The sequence below is a fragment of the Muscardinus avellanarius genome (genome assembly GCF_963383645.1).
Source record: "Muscardinus avellanarius genome assembly, chromosome: 15".
In the NCBI taxonomy this organism is placed as follows: domain Eukaryota; kingdom Metazoa; phylum Chordata; class Mammalia; order Rodentia; family Gliridae; genus Muscardinus; species Muscardinus avellanarius.
The window spans coordinates 11,138,942-11,161,438 of NC_137801.1; the positions used below are offsets into that span (position 1 = coordinate 11,138,942).

The 22,497-nt window shown below is 44.9% G+C and overlaps 1 protein-coding gene across 1 annotated transcript in view; it reads left to right on the forward strand.

The window, feature by feature from the left end:
* DDX1 (DEAD-box helicase 1) overlaps positions 1 to 4,827 on the forward strand; it is a gene marked incomplete at both ends in the record, with an annotated part of 30,215 nt that extends 25,388 nt beyond the window's left edge. The window contains 7 exons of the mRNA XM_080711322.1: positions 1,088 to 1,179; positions 2,478 to 2,550; positions 2,667 to 2,739; positions 2,822 to 2,864; positions 3,556 to 3,651; positions 3,948 to 4,068; positions 4,697 to 4,827. Coding sequence (XP_080567448.1) covers positions 1,088 to 1,179; positions 2,478 to 2,550; positions 2,667 to 2,739; positions 2,822 to 2,864; positions 3,556 to 3,651; positions 3,948 to 4,068; positions 4,697 to 4,827 — 629 coding nt within the window. The remainder of the gene's footprint in view (positions 1 to 1,087; positions 1,180 to 2,477; positions 2,551 to 2,666; positions 2,740 to 2,821; positions 2,865 to 3,555; positions 3,652 to 3,947; positions 4,069 to 4,696) is intronic.
* Positions 4,828 to 22,497: the final 17,670 nt, after the last annotated feature.

Below are 22,497 nucleotides of genomic sequence, written 5' to 3' on the forward strand. Positions count from 1 at the left end.
TGAATCCTGGCAGACAGACTTGCCTGGTGGTTTTAGTTGTCGTGGCTATTTTATGATCTTTTTCTCTTGTCATGTTTTGAAAGGAAGGAGTTGATTGCATAGGAAGTACTGCGAATCAGACAGCTATATTCTTTAGTCTCTCTTGTCCTCCTAAATATTCAGCCTAGATAACAGGTGTACCAAGCGGTTGCAGAAACCAAAGCACAATGTATACCAGAGAGATAGGGATAAGGACACACCCCACCCAGTGTAGGAGCGTGCGAGCTTCATCAGCCACTTGAACTCTAACGGGCTTCATTTGTGTGTCTCTGGAAGTTCAGGTTCACTGCTATTTCATCTCTGGTAATTAGCTTTGTGTTAGCCATTTTGAATCCGTACTTGAGAGTGCATTAGGTTCTTGAATTCTGAGGTATGTTGTCTTGAACCTAATTTACCTCAGAGAATAGCCATGCGACATTGTTATCCAGGCTCTCGGGTGCTTCAGGTTCTGTTGAGTCCCAGGTTTGCACAGACTCTAGGAGGAGCTGCGCTGTTGTGGTTAGTGTTAAAAAGGAAACTTGAATATTTCCTTTTTAAGGCTGGCGACCATTGCACCTGTCTGTAAGGTAGACTCTCTACCCTTCCAGTTGGCTGCTTCTAATCTGCTATGGCCAAGATAACTAAATTGCTGCTGAGAATAGCTTGCGGAGGGCAGGCTTGGCCTTTAGGAAAGACATGAACTTAATGATGCTGACCTCGATTCTTCCAAGAATAATCTCTTTTGTTCTTAGTTTTATACAGAATGTGAGGTTGCTGGTGTGCAGATAATTTTAGTTGGCATGCTGCTTTATCTGTTTCTCTGTGGATTGGGAAGGGTAACTCAAAGTGTTCTTAAAGGCACATCAATTTGGATGCTCCATGGAGCCTATTTTAATGGCATTTTGCCTGTGACAGAGATTGTTCTAACCATGGTTTATGGCAATTTGAGGTATAAATTTTAATAGAGTTATATGCTACTATCAAAGTCTGAATTTTACTGGCTTTTCAATACAGTATTAGATATAATATTTTTTAAGATCAAACATTCAATGTGCTTTTTTTTCACTAGGTCCTGACAAAAAAGGACACCAGTTCTCATGTGTTTGTCTTCATGGTGACAGAAAGCCTCACGAGAGGAAGCAAAACCTGGAAAGATTTAAGGTACTAATATTCAGCTGTCTGCCTTAAGAGGAGAGTTGGTTCTAGCTTTAAGCAGTGCCAGTCGATACCATTAAAACAGTTCTTGTCCTCGTGTACCGTCATCATGGAATAGGTGAACTGTGCCTGTGAGTCTTGTGGTTTTTTTTTTTAATTCTTTAGTAATACTTTAGATAACTTAATTTGTAAATTAATTGAAAATATTAAATATGTATTTGTATAATTAACTGTATCTTGTTTTGATACTGTTGGGGTGAATCTTATTCTAGTTCTATTCTTGGTGTAGGAGGTAAGGCTTGAGTCATTAGAGCTAAAGTTCAGTAACTTCTACCCACTAGCATCCTCATGCACTCACCAGCGTGCTTATCCCAACATACAGCACACATATTCTCCTCTGGGACCAGTAGTATGAAATCAAGTGAAGCCTCATTTGGCATGTTGGTGAGTTCGTGCTGAGAGTGCACTGTGTGGATGTTAAAACTTAACCTCCTGGCTTCATTTTGGCCCTCGTGCCACCCTTCTGGGGATTATAGTACGTCAGAAGTCAGTACCTTTTTTCTTCTTCTCCAGATCTCTTCGTTTTGCTAGGCACAAATGACATCCAAAGCCAATTTGTATTTTGTTGGTGAGCGCTAGTGTCACACCCTATTTCCTCTTAAAGAGTATTTTATTTGTTGTCACAAAAAGTGTAACCTCAAAATAGTATATCTAATAGTCTGCATTTATTTTAACATAAGTGAAAAGATAGCACTTATGTGTATATATTTTATCTTCCTCCTAAACTTTCAAAGGTATGAAAGATTGAGAACTTTTTTGTTTGTTTAGTACTAAGGGTTGAACCCAGGGCATTCTATCTCTGAGCTACACTCCCAGCCCTATTTTATTTTTGTTTTGAAACAGGGTCTCACTAGAATGATGAGAGTCTCATTACTTGCTGAGGCTGTCCTCGAACCTGCGATCCTCCTGTTTCAGCAACCCCAAATACTGGGATTACAAGCATGCACCACCACGCCTCACTGAGATTAAGGATTTCTAAGCCAGTAGTTTAATGTCTTTGATTAAAAAAAAATAAAATAAAAAACAAGAATGAACCCAGTCATCAGTTTATTCACCTTTAATGTCTGTTTTGGCACTTGATAACATAAAACTTCAAGATCTGATTCAGTAAATTAGAAGTATCTAAACTTCTAGTCTAATAGTAACATTGAGTTATTAGCGGTTTCACTTAGTGTAAAGATAGTATTCATTTTTATCTTTTAATAGACTTACTGAGATTCTTTTTTTCTCTCTATTCTCTTTAGAAAGGAGATGTAAGATTCTTGATTTGCACAGATGTAGCTGCTAGAGGAATTGATATCCATGGTGTTCCTTATGGTAAAAAGAAACTTTTTTATGCCTGGAGCTTAAATTTTATGGAATCTAAGGAAAATTAGTATGTTGGACACATTGAGAAACTAATAGCAGTTGATAATTATCTCTTTTATTTGCAGTTATAAATGTCACCCTGCCAGATGAAAAGCAAAACTATGTACATCGAATTGGCAGAGTTGGAAGAGCTGAAAGGTACCGCCGAGCCCTCCCCTTCCCTGCCATTAAACCTCTGTGCTCTGGGAATAAGTCTAATAAAACCTCTAAAATCTTGCAGGATGGGTCTGGCCATTTCCCTGGTGGCAACAGAAAAAGAAAAGGTAATCTTTACAGTGATGTGTTAGAACTCATTGTGCGTGTTGTGATTTTAGATGTTGGAAATAAAAGTAGTTTGTTATTTTTTCTTCTAAATTGGATTCAGTTGCAAATTGAATGTTTATAAATGAACTTTTTATGGCCTTTTTTCTGTATATATTCATTGAATAGACAAATAATATGATGATAATTAGGAGGGAAAATACAAAATATCATTTTCAATGATAGCCTTGATGTAACTATGTTCACTAGAAAATATTGAGGCACTCTGGCATGGTGCCATGGACGACTTTGGGGGATGAGGTAATCTATCATCTTGATCTACATTATACTATATACATATTCCTTAAGTTCACTAGTTGTACCTTTTGCCCTTAAAGAAAATATTTATACTTTATATTACACTTAACATACCCTTGTCTACTATATCCTTTTTCGTCCGTGTTTATCTGTGAACTCTTCTATAACTGGCATCCATTCTAGGAAAACTTTTGGCTTATTCTCAAAAGACTCAGAAGATCTGTTTAATTAGCTACTGACTAGTAGTAGTGGTAATTAGATGACATACATGATCTTTTTTTTAGTGCCTTAAGGAAAGAAAATGTTGACAAAGCAAATTCAGAGTAAAATATTAGTGTGATATTATCTCTGTACATGTTCTTTACACATGTGCATCTTTTTACCTCTTCAATGTAGGTTTGGTACCACGTGTGCAGCAATCGTGGGAAGGGGTGTTATAACACAAGACTGAAGGAAGACGGTGGCTGTACCATATGGTACAACGAGATGCAGGTGAGACCGGGTAAAGCTCACAGAAAGCTTATTGAAGTTAGTAAAACAGAAAAGTTGTAAGTCAGTTAGCGTTGAGTTCTCATCTGTCAATTACAAGGAAGTGTATTGAGTAATCGGCATCCTTAGTTGTAGTTCATAAATTATTTCTTTGCGTCCATCCTTTCAGAAGTCTAACTTCCTTTAATAATAAGCATTCTAGCTTTCCTGGTTTTATGTAATGCTATTCGAATGCAATAGAAATTTCAAAGTGAAGTTTCCATTTGGAAATATTTTAATTTTCTCTCTCTTTTTCTTAGCTGTTGTCTGAGATAGAAGAACACCTGAATTGTACCATTTCTCAGGTTGAGCCTGATATCAAGGTTCCAGTGGATGAATTTGATGGGAAAGTCACCTATGGTCAAAAACGGGCTGCCGGTGGTAAGGCTTGAGTCATTTTAAAGTCTATTTTAAATGTAAATGTGCCCCTTTTGAACTTCAGTTTTTGAAGAGAGTATGTTAAAAGTATGCTATCAGCACAGTAACCATTTGCTGCTTGTCACCCTGACAGCCCTTTGTCCACACCCGTCTTGCGGCACTCTATTGTGTGGTCTGTGTGTCAGTGAGCGACGGCAGCTTTAGCTTCTCTCTTGAAGTGTTATGTCATAACAGTACTTGAACTTTTATGGAATTATTAGGAAACAGCACTATAATAGGTGATTTTTGAACAAGGAATCAAAGCTTTTTAACGTAATTCAAGTGGCAATTTAGTATACTACTCCCTTTACCAGAATGACCTTCATTAGCTTTTTTTCTGAAGACCTGTGATTCAGACTAAACTGAATGGTTTGATGGGTAGGGATATCCAGACAGTGAAGCTTAATCCTTTATTTATATTGAAATAATTGATCTAATATTTTAAAAATAACATTCTGGAGATAACTTGACAAGTAGTACATTTTTATTGGTAGAAGCAATGTTTAAAATGATAGAATTGAGCCAAAGTATTGCTGACAAGTATTTGAAGCATGTCGTTTACATTACTTTGTGCTTTGCGTGTGTGGTGCAGGTGGGAACTATAAAGGCCATGTGGATATTTTGGCACCTACCGTTCAAGAGTTGGCTGCCCTTGAAAAGGAGGCACAGACTTCGTTCCTGCATCTTGGCTACCTTCCTAACCAGCTGTTCAGAACCTTCTGATTTTCATGCGTTACTGAATAAGATTTGAGTACTGAATCTGTAGTCTTAAAACTCTAAAACAATTGTACTGCTTCCAAGCAGCAGTATTTATAGTAACCTAAGCTATTAATGCTCTTTTGCATGTCAAGAAACATTAGTCGTAGAAATTCTTCATAAAATGGCAACCTAATGAAAATAAATTTGACAACTACATTTTCTTGAAAGTTTGTGTCTTATTTTAAAGTTATATTGTTCTTTTTTCTTTTTTTAAAGAATGTTATGGACTTAAACAGTAAAGTTTACGTGTGTATGAATTTGGCAGAAGACCTGTATGAAGCCATTAGCAAACGCCTTTAGAGTTTTTCAGAGATCAGCTCTGTATGGAGATGATCTTTAGATGATCAAGGGTGTCTAGGTACATGGTCAACCTGGGGGTGGGGGCATCATAATGTGGAAGGTAACCAGGGACCCCAAGGTAGAAGGACTGCCTGATTAGTTCAGAGACCTGAAGGATTCGAGGAATTGGGGAGAGGTTCATTTTCTGAGGGCTGGTGACTCATGTGGGGCGACAGTGAGGATGCGTCTCTGAAGGATTACCTTTTTTTTTTTTTTTTTTTTTGTACTAGAGGTTGAACCCAGGGGCATTCTATCTCCAAGCTACACCCCCAGCCCTATTTTATTCTTTATTTTGAAACAGGGTCTAACTAAGTTGCAGAGGGCCTCACAAGTTGCTGAGGCTGTCTGTGAACCGCGATCCTCCGGTCTCAGCCTCCCAAGTGCTGGGATTACAAGTGTGCGCCACCATACCCAGCTGGATTAACGTATTTTTAAGAACCTTTTTAGGTGATACATAATAAGGAAGATACAACAAATCTTCCCCTCTTCTATGTCTTAAAATCAATCTTAACTCATTTCTTTGGAATATACTTCCTTAAGCCCTGTTTTTTGCCTAAAATTACACAAGGGGAAAAGGAAAATTTTAATTTGTATGTACAGTTAAAATTTTTCTTTGTACCTTTGACTCTGAGTTTTAAAAAAATTGTCTTTTCAGGAATATTTTCCTTGCCCTAGAGTTTTCTTAAGAGCGTAGACTAGTCAAGCGTGGTGGTGCACGCTTGTAATCCCCGCAGTTGGGAGGCTGAGACAGGAGGATCGCACGGGTTCAAAGCCAGCCTCAGCTACTTAGTGAGACCCTGTTTCCTGGAGGGAAAGCAAACTGTTTCCTAGTATATCAAGTTTTGAGCTTGTATGAAATGACTTGATACCATTTTTTAACTTATCTATAGGTTACTTCTTTGGAAATAAAGAACTACTATGACACCTAATAAATCTGTATGACAGCAGTACTTTGAAGTGCTTGCATTAACCACTGTTTTAGAATAAATTTTTTTTTTTTTTTTTTTGTGGATCTGGGGATGGAACCCAGAGGCATTCAACCTCCAAGCTACACACCCTGCCCAATTTTTTATTCTTTATTTTGAAACAGGGTCTCACTGAGTGCGGAGGGCCTCACTAAGTAGCTGAGGCTGGCTGTGAACCGTGATCCTCAAGTCTCAGCCTCCCAGATGCTGGGATAGCAAGCGTGCGCCACCACGCCCGGCTTAGAATGGATTTTTAATGAACACGTAACAGCAAAGAATAAGCTAAAACTCAGGCTGCTTACATATTAGAGCCAGAAAGGATCTTACAGTCATCTTACTTATTTCCTTATTTTACAGATGCAAAAACTTGGCTTAGAGGAACCTACATGGCCCTGTCGGTAGAACTAGGAACAGGACATAGGTTTCCTAGTTTTATCATTTGCTTTGGCTGCCTTTGGAAGCTGATCCTCAGGCCTAAATGGGCAGGCCAGAGAGGAATGCCTCGTAGAGCTGGGGGTCCGCAGAGGGCTTGCTCAACTCGCCCTCTTAAAATTGCTCTCCAACTGGAAATACATGGGGAACGGAGTTTACACAGGAGGCCGCCGCATGCAGCCTGACCACAAAAGGAGCTGGCCTGCTCTTCCCACCAAGGCACCTCTACCCCAGCCCTGCTTCAGGTGCGGGTTCCTCAGGTCTCGGTTAATCTAAGGCTGCCAGTAATCACTCAGGCCTGGATCTTTTCTAAGCCGGAAAGATCCCGATTGTCCTTAACGGAGCCTCTTGAGCTTTACCTGGGACAGCCTTCCCCGGGGCCTGGTCCGTGGGGAAGGAGCTGATGGTGTGCGCAGCTTGGGCCGCCTTGTTCCACCTGCCCTTCCTCTGTCCCTCAGGCTGGAACTTGGACATGGCATTGGTGAGCCAGTTGCCAGTATTAGAGAAGTGTCATACTTGGGGAAAGACAGAGCAGCAAGGCCCAAAGGACCTGGCTGACCTTGAGAGAGCATGCCTACCTCTGGACTGCCTGCCAAGTAACTTGCTGCCCCGTGTTTAGGTCTCTGTTGGAGAACTTCTGATACCATCTCTTCACAGGGGGCGTGAATCAGTGCTGGCTGCACATCTTCCAAAGGGCACCATGGCTTTCCATGGGAGGCCTTGTCCCGGCCCTCCACACCAGGTCCATCCCTAGCATGCTGGATTAGAAACAGGGACCTAGACTTGATTGGAATAAGGTGGCAGGCTTTTTTTTTTTTTTTTTTTTTTTTTTTTTTAGGTAGACGTGCATGTGGCAGGGACTCAGAACTGCCCAGATTTTTTATAAAAAGTTGGTTCCCAGCCAATTCTAAATGGGCAAAAACATTTAATCACATTCCTCACCTTGTTCTGACTTAAAAAGGAACTCTGCGCTTTACTGCAGTGTGAATGAGATGTGTACAATATGAAAAATGTGTAGGCAAATATAAAATGAGATCTATGGGGTCGTTTCTCCTACAGTAATCTTATTTGCCTATAGATGTTGACAGTTTCTAAAATACGATCAGGGATTTTTTCCAAGTGACTTTATTTAGGGGAAAAAGGAATATTTGTTAGAAGGGAAAAAATGTAGTGGAACAGGAAGGAAAGGGAGGGATACTATTTTGCTGCTCCAAAGTAATTGATAGAGGATTCCTTTGGAGGGAGGGGTTGGGGATTTTTGCTGTTGTTTTCCATTCTATTGCTTTAAATAATCACATTTCATTTAAAATCATCTAAAGCTTTAATTTTTCTGACAGATATTCCAATCTTTCTGGTCAAAAGAATTGAGGGGAATTTGAAAGAACTAGGAGCCAGGGAGGCCTGGATTTGATCCCAATAGTTATTGACTTCTCTTTAGCTTAAACCACATGCAGAGGTCATTAGGTCTTAGGTAGGACCCAGAAATCTGCATTTTAACAAATTCCTCAGATGATTGTGTCCGTGCAGAGGGACCTTGAGCCACAATTTGAGAAACACGAGGAGAAATGTCCCTTAAGCGCTTTTGTTCTCACTGGTTTTTACCCCAAGACTCAGGCAAGATGATTCAAAAGCGTCCAAGCGACAGATGCTCACTGTACTAGAATCCTGGTTCTTCCTGGTCAGCTGCCTTTGTACCAAGGATGCTCACTCAGTTCTCACCTTTGAGTTGGTAGCTGTCAACCCTGGCTGCACATTAAGGTCACCCAGCGTGCCTTAAACAAGAATACCGATGTATGCACTTCACCTCCAAAACCCTGCTTTAATCCCTGGACACCCAGGTGGGTGGGAGCTTGCTGCCAGGGTTGAAAACATCTATATAAATGGATCCCGACTCGAGATGTGTCTCCATCCTGTCTCAGATCATTGTGTGTCCTCTGTGTGTTTAAGGGTAAATATATTTTACTCAAGCAGGAGCCCTTGCTACTAGAATTATTCAGGGGAATTTATTTTAAAATATGAATAGAAATATGATAAGCATAAATTCATTTTGCTTGTATGATACTGAGGATTGAACCCAAGGGCAGTCTACCTCTGAGCTATACCCCCAGCTCAATTTTATTTTTTGTTTGGAAACAGAGTCTCACTAAGTTGCTGAGTCTGGTTTCGAAGCTATGATCCTCTGTCTCAGTCTCTTTGAGTTCTGGGATTATAAGTGTGTGCCATCATGCCCAGTGAGAAATTAATATTTTAAAAATAAACTTTGCTTCCAGGTGAGTTTAGCTCCTTCAGAATAGTCACATTGGGGATTTAGGCAGATTTTTAAAGGATGCTTTCATGTTCTAAAACCATTTGGCATTAAGAATTCCTTTTTGTTTTAGACAATGATGCTTTGTGTCTTATTTACTTTAAAACATTGCCTTTGCTCTGGATAGAGCCAAATCGTAGGGCTCCTGAGATCACTTTTTCAACCCAATATTTTAGCTCAAATCTTGTCCCCCAGTTGATAAATCATTCTCTTCACCAGAAAAGGCTCTGGTTAGTTAGTAGTGTTTTTCCTTAAATTGAATTCCCAGCAGAGGACAAGTGATTGCTCTTGCCAAAGTAGGATTTCGAAGAGGCAGCCAGAAGACCTGTCTCTGCAGGGACAGGGTCAGTTGAATGTCGGAACACGAATGAGTTTTAGTTTCTCTCTTTCCACATTGTTATTCCACAGATACCTCCAAATGTTTGCTCCCAAAAGTTAGCAACAAGTATGTTATTATGACTTGGGTATAAAAGAGAGAGTTCTTTCTGTGATACCGGGACTGGCAAGGGACTCCGCTGTGCTATGGGAAACTGATACTGTCAAGAGGGGCCAAGAAAGCTCTCTGGGGTCTAGAGTTCAGAAAAATGACAGTCAGGTTTAGTGGCAGTGAGACTCAACAAGCACTTCCAGGAACTCCTAGACATATTTGGGTGAGAATCGCTAACATATAGTCTCACAGGCTGGAAGTCTGAGGTATTTTGTTTGTCTTTTAAAGGCTGGCTAATTTGGAGACATTGGATTATACCCGTATCATTAAAAACGTTCAGTTAAAAGAGTGGCGCTAGTTCAGTTATAATAAACTCATCTGCTTCCATTCATAAGTTGTTACTCATTTTCCCTCTATTGCTGGTTTGCAATACTTGACTGTAAAGAGAATACTTGACTGTAAAGCAGCAGAAGCCTTGGGGTCGGCTAAGCCCAACCGGGCCGGCCCTTGTGGTCTGTGGGTTGTCACTTCCCACTCAAGGGCACCAGGTGGCGCCAGTGCCACGCTGTGAATGCCCACAAAGAACTAAACACTTGTGCTGGTGTATTTTTACCACTTGGGGTCACTTAAGGATTACCTGACTTCCTTCTTTACCGCCCCCCAACCCCGCCCGCCATCTAAGTAAATCACAGATTCATAGGAATTACTTCCCATTCCATTTGTCAGACGCCATGGTCTCTTTTTCTGGATCCTTGAAGGCCAAGACATGCATTAGGAGTGTTTTCACGAGTTGATCCCACACGGTTATGCTCCGGTGGTTTCTCTTGTCACAAAGCACTTACTGGACCACCGCACCAGCTTCCCCTGAGCCCGGCATCCGGGACTTCTCTGTACAGACAACTTCCATACGTGTAAAATTGCACTTAGTGCTAATTGCCATGCTCATTAACATTTCCAGAACGCAAATGCTTTTTCTCAGTCATCTCCTTTGATTCTGCCTGCCTCTGAAAGCCCAGAATTGGATGAAGTGAGGCGGAATAGCATATTAACAAATCGCTGGCACCCACTGCAATTCCTGCCCCCGTACAGCTGATCCTGGGCCTCGCCCTCCGCCAGCCGATTGGGGGGGGGGTGCAGTGGCTCCCAGTTGACTTGCCTGCCCATGGGTGGGGCGAGGGCAGGATGTGTGGCCCTGGACAGCCAGCCCCAACAGTGATTCTCGTCACTTCAGACAGTAGCTCCTGGCTTCTAATTTGAAAAGCCAGAATGATTAGACACCCCAAGTGACAGTCTTCTCAAATTTCCCTTCTGAGCAAGCGACTTGAAGGATTAAAAAATACTGAACTGGGAAAATGACCAGATAGGACCTGTCTGTCTTTTTTCTTCTACTTTTCTGTAAAGGCTGCTCTCTTGGAGGGGAGAAGCAGGATACCTGAGCCTCTGCTCAAGAACAGACTCTCCTTGTACGGTTCCTCCGTCCTGGCGTAAGGGGAGCTCACTTGCTCTTACCATTTTGAAGGCAGTCATCCGTTTGTATCAACCCCATTCAAGAACCCAGGGTGGGCCTTTATTGCCTAAGTCCAAACTAACGGGCAATTAAGATCCTCTAAAATTTGTTCCCAGCCATCCCGTTCTTATTTCTCCTATTCCTCGATTCCTATCAATCCTGCTCCCCCTCCACGTGCAATAACGATAATGTTTGCCACCTGTACTGTGTATCAGGTGTTGTTCTGAGCATTTGCGTGTCCTGCGCCAGTCTTCACTACTCCAAGAGGCACGTTCTTTAGTGCTTACATTTCACAGATGAGGACTCTGAAGTCCCAAAAGAGTAGCAATTTGTTTAAGAGTTCCTAGCTAAGGGGCCAGTGTGGTCTGAATTTGAATCCAGGCCTCATCTGCAAACCCCCACTCCTTGCGCTGCGGCCTGCCGGGAGCCCTGCCCCGTTCTCCTAGCCTGCCAGGCTTCCATCCAGCCCGAGGGGCCTGAGTTGTGTTTACCAACTTTGTCAGGGCACAAAAACTCCATGCTTTTGCACACCAGCATCAGCCAGATGTGCTTTCCACTCTGTCTCACGTAAGACCCAACGCCATCTCTTGTGGGTAAGGGATTCGAGGCCCAGAGATGTCAAATCCAAGTTTCACTGGCCGAGTTTCTCAGGCCCCGGAATGTGGGCTTTTCTGCTCTGCTACTGTGCCTCCCGGAAAGCCTCCCAGCACATTTCTCTTTGTCTTCCCTCGTAAGGCAACTCTTCCATTTTCAAGAAAGATGCCTCATGACACTTCTTGAACACCTCTCTGTTTCCAGGTGGATCAAAGACATTTCCAGGGAAGGGTTTCAGGGCTCTACATCCTCTTCTTCCCCTGTACTGCGCACAATGGATGTACAACAAATATTACCGCATCCTTTTCATATGACGGGGAGGTGTATCGCTAGTACTCGAGGACAAGGAAAATGTCGTGGAGGCCGAGACCCCAAACAGAAAGGCACCTAATGAATCTTAACCCAGAGCAGGAAATGCTGTTCCATGATCTGGACGAGGGTACAACGGGAGGCCAGGACCACTTTCGATGGGAAAAATAGAGCTTTTAGCTTATTCAAAAACAACCTTGACCAAAAATCTGAGCATATGGGCCCAAAGCTCCGATTTGCTACGGCTGAGATTTCAGTGCTATGGTGGACCGACACTTGCACACAAATATGTGAATTCATCATGGCTATTTTTTGCAGCATTAAAACTGGCGAACTTCCAAGCCAAGCACTCTCTGCCTTTGCAGCCCTCGGTTATTTGGAGCTGGGTGACTCACTCGTGCAACATCCTCTTGTTTTCCTCTCCTGGGCCCCTCCCACCTGCGAGGATCTGCAGGGGCAGGAGGGTCACGGAACTCAAGCTGCTGTCAGATGGCTTCTTTTCAGGTCTCATGAACATTTTTTTGGAAGCTGCCTTGACCTCCTCTTGTCTGTCCCCGCACCAGGCAGGATCCTCAATACCTGGGTCAGGGTCTGGCCAAGGAGGGCACTGAGTAAACATTAGCTGGGACGAGAAAAAGAACAGCGGGATGGGGGATACACATGCTGCAAGAAACATCTATGAAGGGATTTTTAGGTATCAGCTACCATAGCTAGCAGGAGAAGTAAGGATCTGTTAGAAGTTAGGATCACCACGCCCGGCTCTGTACTTTTGGGATAGGAGAGCTGCATATCCCAAAACTCAGAACTAGAGCGGGAAGACTCTGAACCTCACTTTCTCTTTATGGAGGTTTGTTTTTCAGACTGGAGCTCTCTTGGCATTACCCAAGGCCACCTGGCCGTGGTGGGAGGAGCTCCGCCTCACCAGCCCTGACCTGCGCTGTCCGAGGCACAGGAGCAGTGCCTTGGTGTGGCCGGCTATACCTTGCTGCTTTGCTGTCTCCATCTCCTCTGCAAGGCAGGAGTAATTTTTTTTTTAAAGCTGAAGTTTGAAGAGGTGAGATAGCAATTTAAGAATCATAGTTGGAGATTTCAATACTCAACTCTCAATAGTAGATAGAACAGCTAGTTAAAAGCAACAAGGAAACAGAAGACTTGGACAACGCTATAAACTGACTAGACGCCACAGACGTGTATACAACGCCCAGCAGCAGAATACACATTCTTCTCAAGCTGACATGGAACCTTCCCCAGGAGAGACCATATGTTACTCCATAAAACAAGCCTCGGTACATTTAAAAGGATTAAAGGCATACAAAGCATATCCTCTAACCACACTGGAGTGAAGTTAGACATCAGTAACAGAAAGAACTTTGGGAAATTCAAAGATGTGGAAATTAAATAGCATACTACAAAGTGACCAACAACTCCAATAAATCACAAAATAAATTAGGAAATACTTTGAGATGGGTAGAAAAGGAAATACAAAATAGGACATCTTGTGAGATGTAGGTAAAGCGGTGCTAAGAGGGAAATCAATAGCTGTGGATAACATTGTTAAAAAGGAAGACAGATCTCAGTAAGCCCACCTTCCACTTTAAGGACCTGGGGGTGGGGGGGACAGATAAAGCTGACTTAACCCCAAGTAAGTAGAAAGGAGGAAATAATAAGTATCAGAGCATACATGAATAAATAGAGAAGAGGAACAGGGAAATTGACAAAACCAAAGATCGGTATTGTGAGATCAATAAAGCTGGCAAACCTGTATGTAGCTAGAAAGAGGTGAGGTAATGTCCCTACAGTGACTCCAATCGTAAATGGCAGAGTCAAGATTCCAAAGTCAGAAGGTTTGCTGGCAAAGCTCGGTGGTGGCTCCCCCTCCTGCCTCCCCCAAGCAGACTCTGAGCTCAACAGGACGGGAGCCCCAGTCATTCCTGTGCGCATGCCCAGGACTGTGCTCCCTGCCTGGCACATGGAGGGGCTCCGGAAATGTTTGGTGAACTAAAATGAAAAGTAAACCTCCTCCCCACCCTTAGCGACCATCTGTGTGAGATGATAAATTATGCTTCCAATGCAGATCGAGCTGAATTGCACTATTTCTGATGAGAAAAGCTGAAAACAGCAAACTGCTTGTCCTTAAAAATAAACCCTTCAGTTTCAGAGATTTGGCCCAGAAATGAACCGTGTTATAGCTCAAGCTCTGAGACTGAGCTTACCACCCCTGGAGCCGGGGGTGATGCCGTTTCTGGCTACAAAGAAACTCCATCGCCTTGACCTGGCCCCTGGGTGCAGAGCGCATGTCCATCTGCCTCGTCCCCGGTGCTGGACCAGAGGCTGGATTCCACTCACGAGGAGGGCTGGCCCCTCAGCAGGAGCAGCTGATCCTGGACAGCCCGACATGCTGCCTCTTGTCCCTAGGCTGATAGATTAGAAACGGTGCAGAGGCTGAGCTCCTGTGGAGTCTGGCTTTCCGACAGAGGGGTTGAAATGTGAAGAATGTCAACTTTAACCCAAGTGCACGGCCATACGTCCTGGAGCCTGGGAGGAGAAGGTGACCCAGGTAGAGAAGACAGCAGGAAGCTACCACGTGTTTATACTGGAGTGACGTGGCCATTTGTCCCCGGGGAAGAGAAAGAGACGGGGGCCTCCATGAACACCATTTCTTGGCCTCCCAGTGACTCTGTGGAAAAGATGGGCGCAAGTTCTTTGTTCACTTTTCAGAACTAGATGAAGCTTCTAGAAGGTGTCCCAGGACTCAGGACAGGTAGAGAAGGGGATACAGCGTTCTGGACTCTCGCTTCTCTCCGCACGAGCTCCATTTGAGTTTCCCATGATGAACACGTGCCAGTGCTGGGCTCTGAACACGTTCGTGTGTGGTTCCCTCTGGCTGTCTGCAACAGCGTCTTTTCTTCCTTTTCTTAATCTAAAGGTAACTCTTCTGGAAGCTTCCGCTGTGAAATTGACCCTAAGTTGAAAAGAAGATCTTTTTTTTTTTTTTTTTTTAGGGCAAGAGCTTTGTTCTTGTGAATTTTCTGCCTCACCAACCATAGGGAATGCGAGTCTCTTAAGGAAGCTGTTCATTCATTTCAGGGGCCAGGGGCTGTTCTTCTGGGGCAAAGCCTCCCCATTCTTTCAGCCTTTTGATCTACTCCGGCCCTGGGCACGAAGACGCAGAGAAATTATGATGTCCCTCAGCCCTCCCACCTGCCACTGGGGTAGTGTGGTTATTGGGGAAGGTGTGTGTGTGTGTGTGTGTGCGCGCGCGCGCACGCACGTGCATGTGCACACACGCTGGAATTAGAAATAAATGTGAATTTGAATTCTACTTTGAAGTTAACAATTTCTAATTTTCAACACCATAAAATTAGCAAAATAATATATAGAGAAAGGGACAGATAAATACTTGTATTTTGACCAGTTATAAGGTGGCTATGTGTCCCAATATACGCCACCATGGTCTCCGGCCCATGGGCACTCCTCAAGGTGTCGGAATAGAATGAAATTTTTATTATATAATTAGAATAATGAAAAGGACTACTATTAATAAACATTGGCATACTAATTTGGTGATCTACACATTGGTTAAGAGTAGCTCAGTTCTGCACAGCAGTACACTCAATGGTGGCTCAAACACAAAGGATGTATTGTTTTATATAAAAAAGGGTGTGGAGACAGTGGCAGTTTTAGAGCTGATAACGATCCTCCATCATCAGCTGCGCAGATTCTTTCTAGCTTTCCGCTCTGCCAGAAAAGTACATGTCTCCCTTCCTCAAAGATGCCGCATGGCCTTAGCTTGCTGCTGGAGTTCGAGACATCACATTTGTGAAAGGACGGCGGAAAGGAGGTGAAAGAAATGGAGGATCAAAGGGGAAGCTCCCTGCCCGCTTGGCTTCCTGTGATGGAGTCTTCCCAGCGGCCGCAGGCAACACCTTCTATTGGCATCTCATTCACCCGGACTTGGGGGCCACATCTCTGCAAAGGAGGTGGAAGGGGTAAGGTTTGAAGAGTCTGAGAGGTTCTGTGTGTCAGCCAGAATGGAAAACTGCACATCCTGAGCGTTATCTGCAGCATGGACTTTACGTATTTGACGGTGAGGGTGTGTGACTCCCAGTGCATGCTGGTACCTTCCCTACTCATCACTCACGAGTTCTTCATCGGCCCAACTGGCCAAGCAGTGGACTGCGTGCTGTGGGTACACTGATGCGTGATACCCAGGCCTTTCCATCCTAACATGTGAGAGACACAAGTAGAGATGGTAAAAGTGCAAGCCGCAGCATGGTGCTGGAAGAGCAGGGGACCCAGAGCGGCCGGTGGCTCAGGAGAGCCCAGCCCAGCCAGGGTGAGGAGGACTCCCAGGTAGAGGTGACAGTGGCGAGCCTTGAAGGGTGAGCAGCAGTTAGTATTTCCAGATGGGAATGCTAATTCACTCAGGCAAGTGAGTGTGAACGAGTCCCCTAGGCCAGCATGCACCACAACCAAAACCTCCTTGGGAAACCCTCAGCAGTTCCCAATACGCTAGGAAGGTATGCAGAGAAAACGAGAGAAGTAGATATGCATTAGCCCGGGACCTTCAGATTACCAGCCACAGAACATTCAACTCCAACTGGCTTAAGGCAAAAGGAAAGGAATCAGTTCACATAATGAGGGAACTCCTAAGGGGCGGCCCCAGAAAGAACTTAACCAATGGTATATCCGAGGACCAGGGCAAATGGTTCCTCTGCATTCTTGGACTCTGTTGGCTTCTATGTCGGCTTCAGGCTTGGACTGCACATGGTGGCCCAGGACAGTCGTCCCAGGCTCAGAGCCTTTTATCCAGCAAAATCAGAGAGGGCCTCATACACAAGACCCAGGATGCAGTAGGGCAACTGGAACATCCAGGTCATATGTCCAGTGGTGGCTGTTCACTCTGGCCGGAGGATCTGGTGCATGGTTGGCCAGACATGGATCATGTTCTCACTCCATCTCTAGAGATGCAACTCTCCTGGGACCTGAAGGACAAGGAATCAGGATATCCCAGGGGGATGGAGAATAGTGATTACAAGAAAGGGCCGTGGAGACAGCACATATCCCCTGCAGCGGGTCTTGGGAGGCATGGAAGGTGGTGGAATGGACACTGACTGGTGAGAAGGAGAAGGTTCAGGAAGGGAGGCAACTTACGCAGTGTGCGTGGCTGGTGAGTGGCCGGGGGTGATCTGAGCCAGGGCTCTCTGGTGGCCAAGGTTTTGCTCTTTTGCTAACCACTGCTGCCACCCAGCATCCCCCCATGGGATCACACTCAGCCCCTTGGCTTTGGGGTCAGATTCACCCACCCAGATCCCGCTGAGCGATGCGCCCGCCATGTTCAGCAACCCTTGGCATAATCTGGACACTCACACATTGTTTTTTTTATTTTTATTTTTTACTTTTTGGTTTTGGAGATAGAAACCAGGGGAATTCTACTCCAACCTACACCCCCAGCCCTATTTTTATTCTTTCTCTCCCTTTCTTTCTTTCTTTCTTCTTTCTTTCTTTCTTTCTTTCTTTCTTTCTTTCTTTCTTTCTTTCTTTCTCTTTCTGCAGTACTGGGAATGGAACCCAGGGGTGTTCTACCTTCGAACTATACCCCCAGCCCTATTTTTATTATTTATTTTGAAACAGGGTCTCACTGAGTTGCAAAGGGCCTCACTAAGTAGTAGCTAAGGCTATCCATGAATCACAATCCTCCCATCTCAGTTTCCCAAATGCTGGGATCACAAGCGTGCACCACCACGCCCAGCTTCACACATTGTTTTTAAATGAACAAATGATCCCTAATCTGGCTAGAAACTGGGTGTGGGGTTGAAAATCCTGAGTTTGTTCGAACTCCATAAAATCACTCCATAAAAAGAGGGGGAAAGGGAAGCTTCTCTGCCTTTTCAAGAACAGGGGTGTTCACTGGCCCCTGAACTCTCAGCAAAGACACCTTTCTGAATGTCATTATTTTTTGTGTGGCATTGGGGATTGAACCCAGGGATAGTCTGCCTCTGAGTTATACCCCCAGTCATTTTATTTTATTTGTATTTATTTTATTTTTATTTTTATTTTTTTGGTGGTACTGGGGTTCCTGGAAGCCCTTCTACCTCCGGGCTACACTCCCAGATCTATTTTTACATTTTTATTTGGAAACAGTTTCTTAAGCCAGCCAGCGCGCGCAGATGGCTTCGAACCTGCGCGATCCTCCTATCTCTGCCTCCCAAGCGCAGGGATTACAAGGGTGAGCCACCACACCCGGCTCATTTTATTTTTAAATTTTGAAACAAGGTCTTATTAAGTTGTGGAGGGTCTCACTAAAGTTGCTGAGGCTGGCCACAAACCCGCAATCCTCCTGTCTCAGCCTCCTATGTACTGGGATTACAAGTGTGCGCCACAATGCCCAGCTCTGAATGTCGTTTTGAACGTGCTGTTCAGCAGGATCAGAGTGGGTACTACGAGTTTCAGACCAGAGGTCTGCACAGCTGAACAGCACCTCATGGGCTTTGGCCTTTGGGTGGTTGTTCCTAAACTATGCCCAAGACAGGGTCAGACTAGAGGCAGTCTCTTGTTTATGCAGCTATGATATCACAGCTGAAATGTGGCATTGAAGGCTGTCCATGATCTGGCCCCTGCTCACTCTTACGCATTTAGTTACGCAGTAGTGTTTTCTTTGTTGTTATTGTTTGTTTGTTTTTTCTTGGTGGTACTGGGGTTCCTGGAAACCCTTCTCCGGGCTACACTCTTAAGTCAGTGAGGCTGGCTTCGAACCTGTGCGATCTTCCTGTCTCCACCTCCCAAGCGTGGGGATTACAAGCATGTGCCACCACGCCCAGCCTTGTTTTTTTTTTTTGATTGTTTGTTTTGGTTTGTACTGGGGATGGAACGGAAGCCAGGGCCATTCTACCTCCAAGCTATACCCCCAGCCCTATTTTTATTCTTTATTTTGAAACAGGGTCTCACTGAGTTGCAAAGGGCCTCACTAAGTGGCTGAACTTGTCCAAGAACTGCGATCCTCCTGTCTCAGCCTCCTGAATGCTGGGATTACAACCGTGCGCCACCACACTCAGTTTATTTTTTTCTTGTGGCACTAGGGGTGGAACCCAGGGGCTATTCTACCTCCGGGCTATAGTCCCAGACCTATTCTTTATACTTTACTTGGAAACAGGGTCTCACTAAGTTGCTGAGAGCCTCACTACGTAGCTGAGGCTGGCTTTGAATCTGTGTGATCCTCCTGTCTCAGCCTCCCAACCGCTGGGATTACAAGCGTGCGCCACCATGCCCAGCTCCGGCTTATTTTTGTTTTAAGGTTGCTATGTGTCCAGAAATTTCACTTCTAGATATATAACCAAACAAATTAAAAGCAGGGACTCATCAGATGTTGGTATATCACTATTCATAGCCATATGATTACCAATAACCAAAAGATGGAAATAACCCAGACACCCACTGACAGATGAGTAGAAAAATAAAATGTGGTGTGTACTTAGAGTGGAATATTGTTCAGCCATAAACATAACATGTGCTAAATGAAATAAGTCAGATTATAAAGAGATAAATACTATAGAGTTCCACTTATATGAGATACCTAGAATAGTCAATTTTAGAGACAAAAAGTAGAAGAGAACCCAGGAATATTTTACCTCTGAGCTATGACCTCAGTCCTATTTTTTTTTAAATTTTTAAAACAGAGTCTCAGCTGGGCGTGGTGGTGCACGCTTGTAATCCTCGCGCTTGGGAGGCTGAGACAGGAGGATCACACAGGTTCGAAGCCAGCCTCAGCTACTTAGTGAGGCTCTCAGCAACTTAGTGAGACCCTGTTTCCAAATAAAATCTAAAATAGATCTGGGAGTATAGTCTGGAGGTAGAAAAGCCCCTGGGTTCCACCCCCAGTACCATCAAACACACACACACACACACACACACACACACACACACACACACACACAGGGTCTCACTGAGTTGCCCTCTCTCCAAAGCCTGGCAGAATGGGGATTGTTTCTTAATGGGTACAGAATGTTTGCTTGCAGAAGGGAATGGTTCTAGAGATGAACGGTGGTGATGGCCGCACAACATTTGAACATCCTTAATCCCAATGAATTATACGTTTATAAATGGCTAAAACATTTTATTTAATTTTTAAGAATGAAATAAAAATTTAAAACCATTCAAATCTAAGAAAAAGAAAGCATTGTGATGAAAATGTTCTAAAAGTGATGGTAGCAGTGGTTGTACAGACCTGATTTTACTAAAAAAAAAACCCACTAAATTGTACCCTTGACATTGGTGGATTTTATAGTATGTGAATCATATTTTGATAGAGCTGCTATTAAAAACAAGCTGCTATGAAACATAAGCCTACTGTGTGTCAGCCACTTTGGCAGGGGGTGGTTGGCTACCTTAGCAGCTGATCACACTGCCATAGTGGCCCCTGGGACCACCACAGGATGCCCTGGCAGACCAGAGACAGGATACCCAGCTGGGAACCTCTGAGTGGACACCAGGGCCAGGAAATGCTTTTCCTGCTGTATAGACAACTCAGTGACCTGGAAAAGTGTAGGCCACCATGCTTGTGTTCCCCCAGTGAACGCTTTGGGCTCCAGTGATCCTCCCGCCTCAGCGTCCCAGTGCTGGGACTGCTGGCCCATACCCTGGTGCCTGCTCTGCTCCTGTAAACACTTACTTAGGCATTAAATAAATGGTGATTACGGAGAACTCTCCCTGGAGGGATGCTCCAGCCTGAGGCCAGAGGAGCTTTATACAGTCTTCTTCCTCCTAGCCCCGCTTCCTGCTGCCTCCTGGTTGGGCTCAGATGGCCCTGTTGTATAGCAGATGAGAAAACACAAGAGCTGGCTCTCTCCCCACCGTCTCCAGCCTCCCGTCCTGGCTGCTGCTGTGGTTATCTGGGACTCTCAGGTAGCCATTTGGAAAACAAAAGCTCTGCGCACCCCCATTCTCTGTAACTAGTACAGACTTGAAGCCTGGGCTGATGTTTAGATGGGGCCACGGTGGCAGAGCTCGTTTTCCCGACAAAATCACAGCAAAATTTATGGCTACTTTTATGGGCTGGAGTGTCTTTTCTAAATCAAGGCCTCTGGACCCATTATCTATCTTTATTGCCCCCCAAAATCTCTTCAGGGGAGGCTGTACTGCCTCTACTTTACAAAGGAAACAGAGGTTCGGAGAAGCTACACAAAATGTCCCAGAGTCTCACAAATGATAAATTATGGGCCACCCTGCTGCCTGGCCTCCCTGGAATTAAGGCTGATGGATGTTCTTCCTCCTCTGAGCTCTGCCTGCTCCGTGTAGCTATTGGACAGACCCAGCTTGGGGTCCAGTGGAGTCACACCACACTGGCCACTGGCCGGTCCTGGGAGCCCTGTAGGGTGAGGATGGACTGCACGCAGTGATGCACTCAGCCACCAGGCCAGAGATCAAACAGCCGGCAGGAGAGACGTAAATCAGCCCTCAAAGAGAGGCAGGTCTGAGTGAACAGCGAATGAAAGGTTCCACAGACATCCTACCCCACCCGGAGCGCCTCCCTATGTCCCTGTGAGAGCTGGGTAAGCACATCCTGGAAACCCAGATACACGGAGCCTCCGCAGGCCTCATCTCTCTGGTTAGGATTCTCCTGTGGCCAGAGCTTGGATTGGGGTCCCCCACAAGGTCGAGTGTACACACCCTGTTTACGAAATGTTGTGAAGTCCGCTGAGCCCTAATCCAAAGCTCACAGCCATTCCTGCCGTGTTAACTGAGGAGAGTTCTTTATCTCTGGGAGCATTTCCATTCCATTAGTAATACGGGGCTGGAAATAATTACCTCGTGCTGTCAATGGGAGGTTAAACAGAGATTCGCGTGAAGCCACTGGTGTGGTTGGCAATAAAAATAATGCTTCCTTCCTTCTTCCCATCCCCCTCTGCAAAATTTTTTTTATGATCATTATCTCATTTAAACTTCAGAAACCTTGAGAAAAAATAGCTATTATTAATTTCTCCATCCTTGGAGAAATTACAGAGAGTCCGTGGTAAGCCGAGGTCTTGGCCAGCCTCAGGATTTGAACCTGATGTTGCCTGACCCCCTCAGCTCTCTTCTCGGCCTGTTTTGTGGGTGACTTTGGCTCTAAACTGGAGATTTACACCTAAAATCACCAATAAGCCTCTGAACAATTTTGTTCTCCCTGTAGTCGTAGCATTGGTAGAAACACTTCATTCTTTGATCACCGTGGTTGTTTGGAGGGATGGGGGACTGAGCAGTTCTGCCCCTATGTTCTGCAGAGGTGAAGCGTGTCCTTGGAAGGGCCCAGTGTTCTGACAGCCCACAGCACTCCAGTGCTGCTCCTGAGTCCTCCTGCAAGGCCCAGGTAGAAGGTGGTGCTGGCAGAGGTGATACACCCGTGGCTACAGATTTGACAGCCGGAGGCCGACCTTCTCTGGGCTCCCGCATGGAGGCCACTGCCCAGATCAACTCTGGGCCCCTCTGGCCCTCACGCCCCCTTTCACCACCCAGGACCTCTGAGAGCCCGAGTTCTGTGAGAACCAGAGCTGCTGGCTTTGCCCGCAGGGAAGCCGGGGCATCCCCACGACCCCTCCTCACCCCGAGGCCTGCTTCTCATCTCCTAGCACCCTGGGCAGTAACCCCACGAGTCAAGGAGAGAGGAATGTCACATGAAAGGTGCCCGAAGGGGCCTGGCCAGCGTCAGGCCACCAAATGGCAGATGCCAGGTGGTTAGCATTAGCTGAGTTGCCGCGGGGGGTAAGGGCTCAACTCCGGA